Source organism: Neoarius graeffei, chromosome 17, assembly GCF_027579695.1.
Source record: "Neoarius graeffei isolate fNeoGra1 chromosome 17, fNeoGra1.pri, whole genome shotgun sequence".
Taxonomy (NCBI): Eukaryota; Metazoa; Chordata; class Actinopteri; order Siluriformes; family Ariidae; genus Neoarius; species Neoarius graeffei.
Window position 1 is genome coordinate 53078767 of NC_083585.1, and position 15919 is coordinate 53094685.

The 15919-nt window shown below is 38.6% G+C and overlaps 2 protein-coding genes across 2 annotated transcripts in view; one reads left to right on the forward strand and one right to left on the reverse strand.

The window, feature by feature from the left end:
* nbeab (neurobeachin b) overlaps positions 1-15919 on the reverse strand; it is a 793085-nt gene that overhangs the window by 285214 nt on the left and 491952 nt on the right. The window lies entirely within an intron of this gene.
* mab21l1 (mab-21-like 1) lies at positions 13292-15829 on the forward strand. The gene has a single exon (XM_060898186.1). It carries the CDS (start codon positions 13883-13885, stop codon positions 14960-14962), a length of 1080 nt encoding a protein of 359 aa, XP_060754169.1. The 5' UTR covers positions 13292-13882; the 3' UTR covers positions 14963-15829.

The window sequence follows — 15919 nt, forward strand, 5'->3', positions numbered from 1 at the left end:
AGTTGGCTATAAGCCATGTACCACGAGATTGAGTGGAATAACTGTTTTATTCTATCCACGTTCACTGGATTTTAAGAAACAGAGCATTTTTATTTTTGGCAAACTCGATAAATAAAAACTTCATACAAAATGTCTGACAAAATCATTTCTGCTTAGAATGTAAACAAACTGGTGAAATGACAGGAGCGATTTGTGAAAAATGTGATGATAATAATAATAATTCTTGAAAATAAAAAAAAGACGTTCTTATCATCAAACACTTTCATTCCATATTTTGTTGCTTTTTTTTGTATTGTGGAGGGTTTTGTTTTCAAGTAGAGTTTTTATTTCGTCCTCGGTTGGTTCAGCAAAATGCTCCGCCATTTTGTTTTTTCTCTACTCATGGTATATGAGCTGATATCCTAGTAGTGGAGTAGCCAATCAGAGCGCGTGATTGCTCATATCCAGTGAATGTGGACAGAATAAAACATTATTTTTATGAGTATTCCATGCCGATCTCTGTTTCATTTCTCAGTACCAATCTGTTTTTTGTATTTTTTGGTCATTTAAAGTTGAAGAGTGAGGAAAAAAGAGAGAGAGAGAGAGAGAGAGAGAGAGAGAGAGGCTGGTGAAGGAATGAATATATAGCTAGTATAGCATAAGTGACAAGTGAAAATCAAATCAAAGTTGTGTTACAGATATTCTATAACATTAAACACAACTATAAAGTTTAATGTTAAATGTAGGACGTGTTTTTTTGTTTTTTTTTAAATTAAGAAATTAAACATTGTCATCATGATTGTAATAAAACACTTCAGGACATGCCAATTCGGCATCCGAGTACATTACACCACTCCATCGTTCATTATTTAGCTGTTGTGCTTCAATCTACACTACCGTTCAAAAGTTTGGGGTCACTTTGAAATGTCCTTATTTTTGAAAGAAAAGCACTGTTCTTTTCAATGAAGCTCACTTTAAACTAATCAGAAATCCACTCTATACATTGCTAATGTGGTAAATGACTATTCTAGCTGCAAATGTCTGGTTTTTGGTGCAATATCTCCATAGGTGTATAGAGGCCCATTTCCAGCAACTCTCACTCCAGTGTTCTAATGGTACAATGTGTTTGCTCATTGCCTCAGAAGGCTAATGGATGATTAGAAAACCCTTGTACAATCATGTTAGCACAGCTGAAAACAGTTGAGCTCTTTAGAGAAGCTATAAAACTGACCTTCCTTTGAGCAGATTGAGTTTCTGGAGCATCACATTTGTGGGGTCGATTAAATGCTCAAAATGGCCAGAAAAATGTCTTGACTATATTTTCTATTCATTTTACAACTTATGGTGGTAAATAAAAGTGTGACTTTTCATGGAAAACACAAAATTGTCTGGGTGACCCCAAACTTTTGAACGGTAGTGTACATTACACCACTCCATCGTTCATTATTTAGCTGTTGTGCTTCAATCTATAGATTATTGAGGTTAATATCATAAAAGGCCTGAAAGAAAATCAGGCTTTATAATGAATCGCTAAGAATGAAAAGTCTTGGCTATTAAAAAAAAAAAAAAAAATCAGATGAAAGTTAACATGATGACTTGCCTCAGGAAAGAAAGTGTCTCCTTACTTTAATGCAGATTTCCTTTCTGCGCATTACAACTCACTGGTGCGAACATCTGCCCTGAGATGTATTAATAAAACCAATTTCTAATTTCTTCTCAGCGCTGTGAAATTTAAATCCTCCTGAAATGACACTCGCGTAAATCCACCCTAAAGGTATCAATCATTTTAACCTTCATTGAGGTGGCGTGTCAGCTTCACAAAGGCACTCATATGGTGTTAATGAGCGTGTAATATAAGCGGCTGGCCACTAGGCCCGCGTGCTGCTGGTTCATACAAAGCAGAGCCGTGAGTCTGGAGCTGTCTCACCGCATCACTCAGAGGAATACATCCTGTATCAAGGCAAAGAAGAACACAAACGAATGTTCAATGAGAATTTGGGATTTTTTTTTAGTCATTTCTATAAGTTATTTCTCAATATGGAAATGCTACTTCCTTTTGTGACGTGCTTGATGGAACAACAGCAATGTTTTCCTCACCGTGGAAACTTTTTCAGAGCTAAAATATCTGAGAGGGTCTCCGAAAGCGAAAGTGTGCTGGGGGTTTGTTCGTGTTACTAATGGAAATGATATACGTCAATATGGCCGTGTCGCCTCCCACGTGTCCTCCCATCGTGCTAAACAAAGGAACCGGCAACTTATGAACTGCCTGCACCACTCTGGCGAGTCCATAAAACAACTGGCCCCAGTCACCAGGGAGAACCCACACACACAGCCCTGCCTCCCCGTGATACCGCCCCTCTCACACAGGACCACCAGATGACACAGATGGGGCGAGGGCAAACAAAAAAGGGGGCTCCCTCTGTAGTGACCCAGATCTCTTTCAAAAAGCCATTCACGCAACAAATTGGGGAAAGCTGGGGCCTTGCAGCAACACTAAAGCTCCTTGCTCTTTTAATAGCCAACCTCGCTGCTCGCTATAAACGCAGACTGATTTACGAGTACGTTTAAGGCAAAATATGCAAGGCAGGCTATTTCAGATGTGAACGGAGCGTTCTTCGTGTTATTACTGACCCTTTCGAGAGGACAGTCAAGTAGAAGAAATGTCTGAGGAATCGTCTGAAATGTGTTCAAAAGGTTGCACTAATCAGGGTTTTGTGTCTTTTTTTCTCATGGTTCAGGACGCACTGACAAGCCAACCAAAGTGCAAAGCAAAACATCTGGCTATTTTTTTGCGCCATAATTTGCACACATTTGAGTTCCATATGATAAATGACTGCTCATTGTTTTAACTTATTCTATTTTTTATTATTTTTTTCCACCATTGTTTCAATAGGAACCAAAAAGACAAATGAACTACAAAGTAGAAGAGCTGGATTTTTCTGTCCTTATGATGATGGATGGTCCCAGATGATCATGTTTATGTATGTGCTATGTATGTATTTGTTTGTTTATTTATTAATTTACTTACTTCGTATTTTTTTCACATAATTTCTTTAGTCGGCACCAAAAAATAGAAAGAAAGAAAGAAAGAAAGAAAGAAAGAAAGAAAGAAAGAAAGAAAGAAAGAAAGAAAATACAGCTGGGCATTTTTAGCACTATAATTCACATTACTTAAACGATTGTGATTTTTTGTTTGTTTGTTTGTTTGTTTGTTAGTTAGTTAGTTAGTTAGTTAGTTAGTTAGTTAGTTAGTTAGTTAGTTAGTTAGTTAGTTAGTTTGTTTAATTATTTATTCTTTTTTACTCCATTTTTTTCAGTAGGTAGCAATAAAAAGAAAGAAAGAAAGAAAGAAAGAAAGAAAGAAAGAAAGAAAGAAAGAAAGAGAACAGCTGGGCAATTTTAGCACTATAATTCACATGACTTAAATGATTGTGATGTGTTTGTTTGTTTGTTTGTTTGTTTGTTTGTTTGTTTGTTTGTTTGTTTGTTTAATTATTTATTCTTTTTACTCCATTTTTTCAGTAGGTACCAATAAAACAAAAAAAGAAAGAAAGAAAAATATATATCTGGGCATTTTTAGCACTAAAATCCACATGAATTAAATTTTGTGTTTGTTTGTTTGTTTGTTTGTTTGTTTGTTTGTTTGTTTGTTTGTTTGTTTGTTTGTTTACTTATTCATTCTTCTTCACTCCCTTTTTCAGTTGGCACAAAAAAGAAAGAAAGAAAAAACAGCTGGGCATTTTTAGTACTATAATCCACATGACTTAAATAATTGTTTGTTTGTTTGTTTGTTTGTTTGTTTGTTTGTTTGTTTGTTTGTTTGTTTGTTTGTTTGTTAATTTACTTATTTATTTTTTACTCCATTTTTTTCAGTAGGCACCAAAGAAAGAAAGAAAGAAAGAAAGAAAGAAAGAAAGAAAGAAAGAAAGAAAGAAAGAAAGAAAGAAAGAAAATACAGCTGGGCATTTTTAGCACAATAATCCAAATGACTTAAATTATTGTGATTTGTTTATTTCTTTGTTTGTTTGCCAATTTACTTATTTATTCTTTTTGACTCCATTTTTTTAGTAGGCACCAAAGAAAGAAAGAAAGAAAGAAAGAAAGAAAGAAAGAAAGAAAGAAAGAAAGAAATTACAGCTGGGCATTTTTAGCATGATAATCCAAATGACTTAAATTATTGTGATTTGTTTGTCTGTTTGTTTATGTTTGTTTGTTATTTTATTTATTTTATTCCCACCATTGTTTCAGTGGCACCAAAAAAGCCCCAAACCAAACTATCAACCAAAACAGCAAGACACTGTTCATGATATAATCCACATGACTTTCAGTCCCAGATGATCACTCACATGACTGTTTGTTTGTTTGTTTGTTTGTTTGTTTGTTTACTTATGTATTTCATCATTTATTTATTTCTTCCTTCCTCTCTTTTGGTTCAGTCGGTACCAAAACCCCAAACCAAACCACAACCCAAAATAGCTGGACGTTTTTAGTGCTGTAAGCCATGCGACTTTCCATCTTACATGATAACAAAGATGACTATTATTTTTTTATTTTAAAAAAATAAACTCCAAACTGAAACAGCTTAATATTTTTCGAGCTTTAATCCATGTCTTTCAGTCCTAGCTCATAACATCGATGAAATGTTCCCTATTTTCTTTCCCTCTAGTTTTTCAGTAGGCACCAAACAGCCAACCAAACAACAAACCAAAACATCTGGGCATTCATCGCAATAAACTCCGCATAATCCATACATCAGTCCTCGACGATAACACGAATCATTATTCTTTTGTACTTTTTTGCTCATTTTCTTTTTGTCGCCTGTCTCACTTCCACTTCTGCAGCTCACTGGCTCCCTCTCCCTCCTCCTGACCACCTCTCTCTCTCTCTCTCTCTCTCTGCCCCTCCCCTCATGCAATCTGCATACAGAGACATTTGTCATCATTAGCCCTGCTCCGACAGTTGGCACCCGGCACCTCAGATCTCGAGAACTTGCAATTATGAAGCCTTCATCTCGTATTTGGGTTACATGGCCTAATTTCATCATGGGCTTCATCCACCACCATTTCATTACCCAAAGCCCCCCAACCTGGTTAAGAGAGCAGCCTCTTTCTCTTTCTCTTTCTCTTCTCCTTTCCCTTTGTTTTCCTCCTTCCATGAGTGGCTGCTCAGCACCCGCTTTTAAAACGGGGCGGCGTTATTAATTTGAAATGCATCTTGTGCATTGTCCATGCCGGGGCTTTTGTGAAGACGTTTTTGGTTTGCGTATCATCGGGTCAGCGGGCAAATGATTACAGACTCAACCTCTAGACACAAGCCGTCTCTCAGGCACATTAAGATTAATCACAGGGAGCTGGGATTGGTGCGGTGTTGAACTATTTTTCCACATCATGCTAAAATATAAAGAACGATGCTGATGATGATGGTGAGAGAAACTCCGTGATATTCCAGATTTACAAAAAAAAATCAAATTGACTCTCATGATGAATGAAATCTATGCAAATGCTTGGGTGTCATTTATCAGGGAAGGCACTGAGCGCTGCATATTGAAGTGGGGGCGAAACAGGATGGTGCTGGGATTCATGTGATGTGATTTAAGTGGATCTTTATTCTGAATGTCCTCTCTCTCTCTCGCTCTCTCTCTCTGAGCACTTAAAGAGCAGTAAAGTTAATTTGTATTCTCAAGGTTGGGGTTTATAGAGGTGCTTTAAGCACATATGGCTTTAGCTTGGCGAGCTGCTCCGAACATGGCTCTGGCCTCTAAAATGTGCGCCTCGGGCTGTTTTGTCCTCAGCTACCAAACACCCCATGGGAGGAGGTCGCTAATGCGGCATGGAAACTAAAACAAATGGAGGGACTGGATCCGAGGCGCTGAAGGTAGGGGGCTGACAGGCAGGAGGCAAAAGGAAATTAACTGGGAGTCCTGCGGTGCGGCCATATTGCCTGGAATAACCGAATTCGCCTCGGCTACGAAAACTCAATGACAATTCTGCTATCCAGTCACAGCTAGTTGAAAAGGATATGTCATAATAAGTGTCCGTCTTGTATAATGCGATCTCTCGCAATGCCGGGCTCCATGGTAATATCGCTGCTCTCAAACAACGAGGCCCTTAATCTGATTTATATTCGAATACGCCACTCCATTAAATCCACTTGATAATCTGTGCTGTGACCTAGCAACGCCTTTTGGCTCGGATCCATTTTTTGCTGTTCTTTCCGAGCACAAAGAGCGTCTCGAAGACGACGATGGGACCAGCACAAAGAACCGTCGCTGTGTGATGATGAAATATGGCCACAATGACCTCTTTTTGTCACTGAATAATAGGATTATTAACACAGACATGTAAAAAATGACTATTAGCTTCAATTAGAGGGCGACAATGGCAGGAAAGCTCCAGATATGGTTTAATCCCTTACTGCTTTTCAGATCAAGTTCGCCTGGAAATGACACTCTATGGAAATCCAGAATGAAACTGTAACTGAGAAAAGCTTAATGTGATACATGCTCATAATGAGTTATTCCAAAAAAAATAGGTAGCTCTAGCTAGTAAAATGATATGTTCATCGTAAATACGACTTTTGCTTTGTAATCACTGTGAAAATTAATACTGAAAAAAAGCCAGTGTTTATTTTAATGCTAATTGGAACCGAAGGTCAAAATTAAACAAACGAATTAAAAATATCTATATTTATTCATATCTATCCATCGTACTATCCTTTATATTTATTCGATCCACTTTCACTGGATATGAGCAATCACGTGCTCTGATTGGCTACTCTACTACTAAGATATCAGCTCATATACCGTGAGTAGAGAAAAACAAAATGGCGGAGCGTGTTGCTGAACCAACTGAGGATGAAATAAAAACTACTCAAAAACAAAACCCTAAAAAATAAAAAAGCAACAAAATACGGAAGAAAAAGTATTTGATGGAAAGAACGTATCTTTTTATTTTTATTTTTCAAGAATTATTATTATTATTATTATTATTATTATTGCATTTTTCACAAATTGCTCCTGTCATGTCGCCGGGTCGTTTATATTCTAAGCGGAAATGATTTTGTTGGACGTTTTGGATAAAGTTTTTATTGACTGAATATGCAACAAATAACAATAAAAATGCTCCGTTTCTTAAAATCCAGTGAATGCGGATAGAATAAAACAGTTATTCCACTCAATCTCGTCGTACATGGCTTACAGCCCTCATGTGCGACTCGATTTCATGGAATAACTGTGAAATATATGATACTGGTATAATAGTGTATTCATTCTCACCTTCACTGAGGTTACACGTCAGCTTTAAAAATACTAATAAACCAATTTGTGTGTTTATTCAGACACATCATACACATCAACATGGTGTAATATTATATCGTTATCTGCCATTCCATTTCACTGCATGCGAATCTATTTTTTAAAAAAGGATCCGTGTTTATCCATCAGCTCTCTAGTTAAAACAGAAGGTTATTTGAACCCGATTTAAAGGGTTCTTCGGGGACAGTTAAGTGTGGTGTCACATGCCAATTTTGGGTGTTTGACAAGAGCCATTATGAGCCTCGCGAAATGTTCTGACAAGACGGATCATCAGAACAAGACGAGAGGGCCAAGAAGAAAAATGAAGAGATCACTGGGGAGGAAACTCGAGAACAAAGGGGCCTTCAGCGAGCTAAACGTGTCCTCGGTCATATGCTTGTGCAACATGAGCGGAAGCCAGACTCATTGTATTGATTTACACGATCACACGTCCCATTCACTGGGTCGGAAATAGCGTCCATACCGAAAGGCGCTGTCCCAGAAACGTCTGCGAAGATGGTGGACGTTATAGAGACATAAAAAAGGGGAGAGGTCAAGGGGGAGATGAAGTGGCGCTCGGTCAGCTTTGAAAGCGCAGATGAGTTATACGGCAGTTACAATTTGATGGCTTGGATGTGTTCGGTAAACTGCTCCAACAATGAGATAGAAATGGTGAAAGTATGCTTTGATGCGGTTTCTCTTGATGCAGATCGCTCCGTGGATTAGTCATATTAAAAACATACACTGGGTAAATGTGGTTTTTAATGCTGAACATGAGGGTCAATGGGACAGACTGACCCGGAGCACGTGCTAGGTTTAATCCCAAGGAAAATGAGACGCAATATGGGAAATTACATGAAGATGGAGAATGAGGGAAATAAAACTTATGGAGAAAATCTCTGTCTGTTAACCAGCTGTAGAATTTTCCACTATGAACCCTCTTTCTATTAGTGTATCAATTATCATCATTCATTCATCTTTAATACGCTCTTAACCCTGGTCAGGGTCATGGTAGATCTGGGGTCTATTCCAGGAGCACTGGCCACGAGGCAGGAATACATACAGGGGCATTTGTTTGTTTGTTTGTTTGTTTGTTTGTTTGTTTGTTTGTTTGTTTGTTTGTTTGTTTGTTTGTTTGACATGCTTTGTCCTGTTTGAGGGTTGCGGTGGACCCGGAGCTTATCCAGTGAGCACAGGGTGTGAGACGCCAGTACATCACAAATTACTCTATCCACATTCACTGGATATGAGCAATTGTGCACTCTGATTGGCTACTCTACTACTAGGCTATCAGCTCATATACCGTAGGTAGAGAAAAAACAAAAAAAATTAGGACTGCAGTTGTCATGAACAGTTTTACACTCAAGTCTCCATCAATGAAGAGTTATAACTTCAACGAAACAGACTTCATGTTAAAACTGTTAAAAAAGTTATAATCACATTGTCTGTTATCACCCAAATGAGGATGGGTTCCCTTTTGAGTCTGGTTCCTCTCGAGGTTTCTTCCTCGTGTCGTCTGAGGGAGTTTTTCCTCGCCACCATCGCCACAGGCTTGCTCATTGGGGATAGATTAGGGATAAAATTAGCTTAAGTTTAAAGTCATTCAAATTCTGTAAAGCTGCTTTGCGACAATGTTTATTGCTAAACGCGCTGTACAAATAAACTTGACTTGACTTGACTTGACGAAATGGTGGAGCGTTTTGCTGAAGCAAGCGAGGATGAAATAAAAACTCTACTCGAAAACAAAACCCCAAAAAATACAAAAAAAAAAAAAAACACAACAAAATGTGGAATAAAAGTATTTGATGGTAAGATATTTTTTTTCAAGAATTATTATTATTACTGCATTTTTCACAAATTGCTCCTGTCATTTCACCGGTTTGTTTACATTCAAAGTGGAAATGATATTGTCAGATGTTTTGTATAAAGTTTTTATTCATCAAATTTGCATGTGTCCAAGACGTTTGCACAGGACTGTATATTTTAAATTAAACTGAATTTTAGTTTCGACTCCTTCATTTCAAAGTCAATAAGCCAAAATGGGTTCCCCCTTTCCCGGAGCTCCTTGACTAATCTAGTGAACAACTAAGATGACGAACATTTTTCTATCCACATTCACTGGATATGAGCAATCGTGCGTTCTGATTGGCTACTCTGCTACTAGGATATCAGCTCATATACCGTGAGTAGAGAAAAACAAAATGGCAGAGTGTGTTGCTGAAGCAACCGAGGACGAAATAAAAACTCTGCTCGAAAACAAAACCCGAAAAAATACAAAAATAAAAAAAGCAACAAAATATGGAATAAAAGTATTTGATGTTAAGAACGTATCTTTTTTTTTAATTTTCAAGAATTATTATTATTATTTTTACCGCATTTTTCACTAATTGCTCCTGTCATTTTGCCGGTTTGTTTACATTCTAAGCGGAAAGGATTTTGTCGGACACTTTGGATAAAGTTTTTATTTATCTACTTTGCATGGTCGTACATGGCTTATAGCCTCTCAGCTCATGTACGACTCGATTTCGTGGAATAACTGTTTATTATTATTATTATTATTATTATTATTATTATTATTATTATTATTAAGCCTGATATATATCAGAATCCAAGATAAGTGTACCTAATGCCTATATACAAAATACTGAGAACTCTGTCTGTGTGTGTGTGTGTGTGTGTGTGTGTGTGTGTGTGTGTGTGTGTGTGTGTGTGTGTGCAGTATCATTTTGCATGGTACAGTACATAAAAAGTGTCACAGAAGCTCGTCCCTTCTTTCACTATCACTATAAATACTAATTCAACCATGTATTTGATAAAATATCTCTATGGCTAAGATTTGAAGATACCCTTCACTTTCTTTGGTTTGGAAAATAAAATAAATAATAAATTAATAAATATGTTTTTTAATCATCTTCACTGTGAAGAGCAGAAGTGAGCTCAGTGTACACCTGTTATATATTTTGCCTCATGAAGCAATCAAGATCTAATATGTGATCTCCATCCAAAAGCAGCAGAGAGCTATTAATTATGGCTGGCAACTTTTTCAACGTCGACCGCGCCAAGCAGGATACAGTGAAGGCCAACCCACTGCGGAGTATGAGCTCCAGACAGCAACCAGCACTCGGAGTTAGAGACTCGGTCTGACTTTAGAGGAAATAATTGTGATTTCAGCATCATGCTGTTTCAAAATGACACCAGAGATGGAGAGTATTCAGAGTATATTCATGATTCATCATTCATTCATCTTCACTAACCACTTTATCCTGGTCAGGGTCATGCTGGAGTGTGTACATCAACCCTAAAAATACTTCCAAAAACTAATTATTGTGTGCGATGACGCTGATGTTACACTTTCATATAAATAAGATCATGTTTGCATTTGGAAGTAAATAATATTTTAGTTTTAATATTCGATTTGATTCGATTTTGTCTGATGCGTGACTTTTATATATATATATCCTCACTTTGACTTTCATATAAGTATCATATTAGTATTATAGTATAATCAGTATTCATATTAGTATAATAGCATCATATTGACTTTTTCTTTTTGTGTGTTTGGTCATTGCTCCTATATGTAATATTCTTGTATTATCTGTTTTTATTCGAGTGTAATTTTTCATCGTGGACCCCAGGAAGACAAGAAAGCACTTTGTGGAAGCTAATGGGGATCCAAATAAAGAATAAAGATAAAAAAAAAAAGTTGGAGGAGCGACAAAATCTCAGGTATTATTCAACTCAACTTCACCTCATAGCCAGTTTATAGCCTGTATATCGACTCATAATAATAAAAACAATAACAACAAAAAATTACCTTTTTCCTGCTTGTGATTACATACTTTCCCTCAAAGCGTTACTGTAGTTAATGAATAATAATCTTTAGAGTGTAAAAAAAGAATGAATAAAGAAACAGGGATTGTATAGGGTTAAATATTGTCAGTAATATTTTTAATTTCATCATTATTAGCTGATATGAATTATTAATTTCTGTACTGATTGAGTCTTGTATACCTGTATCTTTATCAGCATCAGTCTGTGTGTGTGTGTGTGTGTGTGTGTGTGTGTGTGTGTGTGTGTGTGTGTGTGTGTGTGTGTGTGTGAGCTCTAGTGTGTGCATGATGGAGGAGGAGGGACGCTCAGAATGTTTCCATCCAACCATGAGCTGGTTTTGCTTCAGCTCTTCTTAAAGGCCTGTTTACAGCTTTGCAGCCCCACCAACACACACACACACACACACACACACACACACACACACAGAAAGCTGAACACAGCTGCAGCATCAGAAGGCAGCTCGGCTGAAATCATTCAGTCTTTCAGGATGACAGAGTGTGTGTTTTGCTTATAGCCAAAATTAACCCAGTGAGCGACCTTGAAATATCCGAAACTAATTCAGTTAAATCTGAAATCGAGTAAACTCGGTTATAGTAATGATACAGGAAATGATACAGAAAGAAAAGAATCAAATCTAATAGTAAACAACACAATACAATCAAACGAAGGAGCCACTGGGTGCAGATGTGTAGGAGGTGGATCATAAAATGATTTGCATAAGAAAAAATTTTATATATATATATATATATATATATATATATATATATATATATATATATATATACAAATGTAAGAAATAAAATTTGAAAATAATAGCAGGAGTATTATATCAAATGAGGTGGATCTTTCTTATTTATTTATTTATTTATTTATTTATTGCCGCCGAGCTAATTTACGGGAGGGGGGAACCCGACTTAAAGTCGGCACTCAAAAAACACCCTAAACACTCAGACTCCATCCGAATTAATCAACAAGTCAAATAAAATAGAGAACAATCTGTGTGGGAAATCAGGATATCAAAACATACACAGGTTCAAATCGATGATTTCTGAATAATTAACCTGATTAACGAATTCAAAATCAACACACAGAAAACACACACACACACACGAATTACATCTCGACACAAAGTCAATCAGGGTGTACAGAAAGAAAACAAAAAAAGGACAGCACAGTTATCCTGATGGATGGATTTGTCGCAAAAAGTAAAAAAAAAAGAAAAAGGGGGAAAAAAACACAGCGAGCTTTTCAATTTTAAATACCGAGGAATATGTTTAAGCTTTTAAATAAATAAATAAATAAATAAAAGTGTCCTCTTGGTTTCATAACATTATCCTGAACTCAAAACTTACAATAATAATAATAATAATAATAATAATAATAATAATAATAATAATACACCTAAATCTAAACCTAGCCCTATTTGGAGGTTTAATAATCCCAAAATCATTATTACCGAGAGCCAAAAATTGCGTCTTTTCCAATAAACAGGTGATGCGGCTCATTACTGCCTGCAATTCTATAATATTCGAGCTTCAGCTTGTTATTAACGCGTCTAATATTTACAGGCTGCTCGGGGAATATGGGTTTATTTCTAAACGAACAATAAATGGCAGATTTTAGAGACTCGAACTGGGACACCGCGCGTATTAATGTCCAGCACTGTGGGGAGCGAAAACATATACAAGCAGGGAACAGAACGCGCTCTCTCCTGTGATCTCGAGTGTCATTTCAACAACACGGTTTGTTAAACCCAGTCAGAAATACAACAAGGTCACCATGCAGTGGTTTCTCAACTGGAGCAAAATGGTGCAAATGAGAAGAAATGAAATGACGCAATAATGCGGATGAAAAGTGGGGGAAAGAAGAAAAAACAAGCATCATAATAATAATAATAATAATAATAATAATAATAATAATAATAATAATACCAAGTTTAAAAAAAAATAAACCTGTTTTTGTTTTTTGTTTTTTTCTCAGCCCACAGTATATCCTATAGGTGTTTCCTGTCCTAGAGTCGCGATTCGGTTTAAATTTAGTCTCATATATAAAAGCTCTACATTTAATCCGCGGTCCATAAAGCCTGAGAGCGGTGACGAATCGCGCCGTCATTGGACGCCTTTAAAAACCCCTCCCTTTATAATTTCACTGGAGCGCCGTGTGTGTGTGCTGAGACCTGAAACACACCGACTACACCGGTTAGGCGAGGATATACACACAGTTATACACACACACACACACACACACATGCTCGGTCGCGCGCGCACACACACATACACACACACACACATCACACACACGCACACACACACACGAGCACGCAAGACTTTCCGAAAAACCGTGCGCGTGAACCGGGGAAATCCGACAGGATGTGTTTGTAATTGATGCGCGCGGACACGGTGTGTGTGTGTGTGTGTGTGTGTGTATGTATGTATGTGTGTGTATGATTATACGCGGCAACCATGGACTTTTGATCACTGCAAGGATCGAGGACATACTTTTAAAAAATAATAATATTAATAATAAACATTCCCTTCTCTAAAGCAAAGCGGATGATTGAATAAGCATCAGAGCGCGCACGCATGTGCCTGGAGCACAACTAGCAAGCAGGGTTGATTTTTTTTTTTTCCTATCATAAAAAAAAAAAAAAACGAGGAAACTTTTTTTCTGCTCTTAATAGGTCCTTTTTCTTCTCTAGCATTGGCTCCTGTGCAAACAGCCGCGTTGGATCCGTCGGGTTACTGCGAGCCTCCGGTGTACAACCCGGACCTCTGCCCCAACATGATCGCCGCGCAGGCCAAGCTCGTGTACCACCTGAACAAGTACTACAACGAGAAGTGCCAAGCGCGCAAGGCGGCCATCGCGAAGACCATCCGCGAGGTGTGTAAGGTGGTCTCAGATGTGCTCAAGGAGGTCGAGGTCCAGGAACCGCGCTTCATCAGCTCGCTCAACGAGCTGGACAACCGGTTCGAGGGCCTCGAAGTGGTCTCGCCGACTGAGTTCGAGGTGGTGCTTTATCTGAACCAGATGGGCGTCTTTAACTTCGTGGATGACGGCTCGCTGCCCGGGTGCGCCGTGCTGAAGCTGAGCGACGGCCGAAAGCGCAGCATGTCTCTCTGGGTGGAGTTCATCACGGCCTCTGGATACCTGTCGGCGCGCAAGATCCGCTCGCGTTTCCAGACGCTCGTGGCGCAGGCCGTGGACAAGTGCAGCTACCGCGACTCGGTCAAGATGGTGGCTGATACGAGTGAAGTGAAGCTGCGCATTCGAGACCGCTACGTGGTCCAGATCACACCGGCGTTCAAGTGCACAGGGATCTGGCCGCGCAGCGCCGCGCACTGGCCCCTTCCACACATCCCGTGGCCAGGTCCGAACCGCGTGGCCGAGGTCAAGGCTGAGGGATTTAACCTGCTCTCCAAGGAGTGCTACTCGCTCAACGGGAAGCAGAGCTCGGCCGAAAGTGACGCCTGGGTGCTGCAGTTCGCCGAGGCCGAGAACAGGCTGCTGCTTGGCGGATGCAGGAAGAAGTGCCTCTCGCTGCTGAAAACTCTGCGCGACCGGCACCTCGAGCTCCCCGGCCAGCCGCTCAACAACTACCACATGAAGACCTTGGTGTCCTATGAGTGCGAGAAGCATCCCCGGGAGTCGGACTGGGATGAGAACTGTCTGGGAGACCGGCTCAATGGCATCCTGCTGCAGCTCATCTCGTGTCTCCAGTGCCGCCGGTGTCCGCACTACTTCCTGCCGAACCTCGACCTGTTCCAGGGCAAACCGCACTCTGCGCTCGAAAACGCCGCCAAGCAGACATGGAGGCTGGCAAGAGAGATCCTGACCAACCCGAAAAGTTTGGAGAAGCTTTGAGGTAAAGCAGAGACTCGAGAAATCATACCCACATGTACTGTGTGAAGTGAAAGCTCCTAGTCGGTCGGTCGGTCGGTCGGATCGGGCACCCGGAGGTCCGGAGCCTGTTCCAGACGAGCCGCCGGGACAAAAACCAAACACTCACCCTCACTGATCTTTAAACCTGACCACATCACCTTCTTGTTCAAACGTGTCTTTATGAAAATTATTTTAGATATCACAGTCTAAAATGGTTTTATTGGCTTGGCTCATGTCTTGAAATCACTCTTCTATTTTGTCCTTTGTGTTGCTCACACGAGCAAATAACAATCAAAATGTTTATTTGGTTATTTATCAGTGTTATATGCATTCCTTCCCTCCCTACACACTCCTGTTTGAGCCGTTAAACCTTTTAAACTCCTCTTAAACGTTGATTAGACAAAAAACCCTGTACATTTTTATACTGTAAATACACACATTTGTAGATTGTGATTCCGCAGGTCAAAAAATTGTGAATGTTGTTCTGTGACATGTATAATAGAAGTTTAAATCCACCTGCTTTTTTTTTTAAGCATCGCGTGAATTATTTCTGATATAAACATTTTTTGGGGGAAAAAAATCCCCATTTAGAGCCGCAGTGATAGGTTGGGTATTGTTCATGGCAAATTCATCATTTTTAGAGTTTACATTTGGTGATAATATTTGTTACCTGCTTTTTTTTTTTTAAAGACATTCCATAAGAATACTTGAATTCTTATTTAAAGTATATTCCACCTTTTTCTTTTCTTTTTTTGTCTTTTTTTTCTTTTTGGTTGTACCTTGCTTACGTGATAAAAGCTGAAAATGAGAATATTGAATTATATATATGAGAAAAAAATATACCTGAAAAACAATGCACTTGAAATACACTGGAATATAAAACATTGTGATTTGATTTTTTTTTTTAAACATTTCTGTCTCTGAATTTATTTAAAGAGT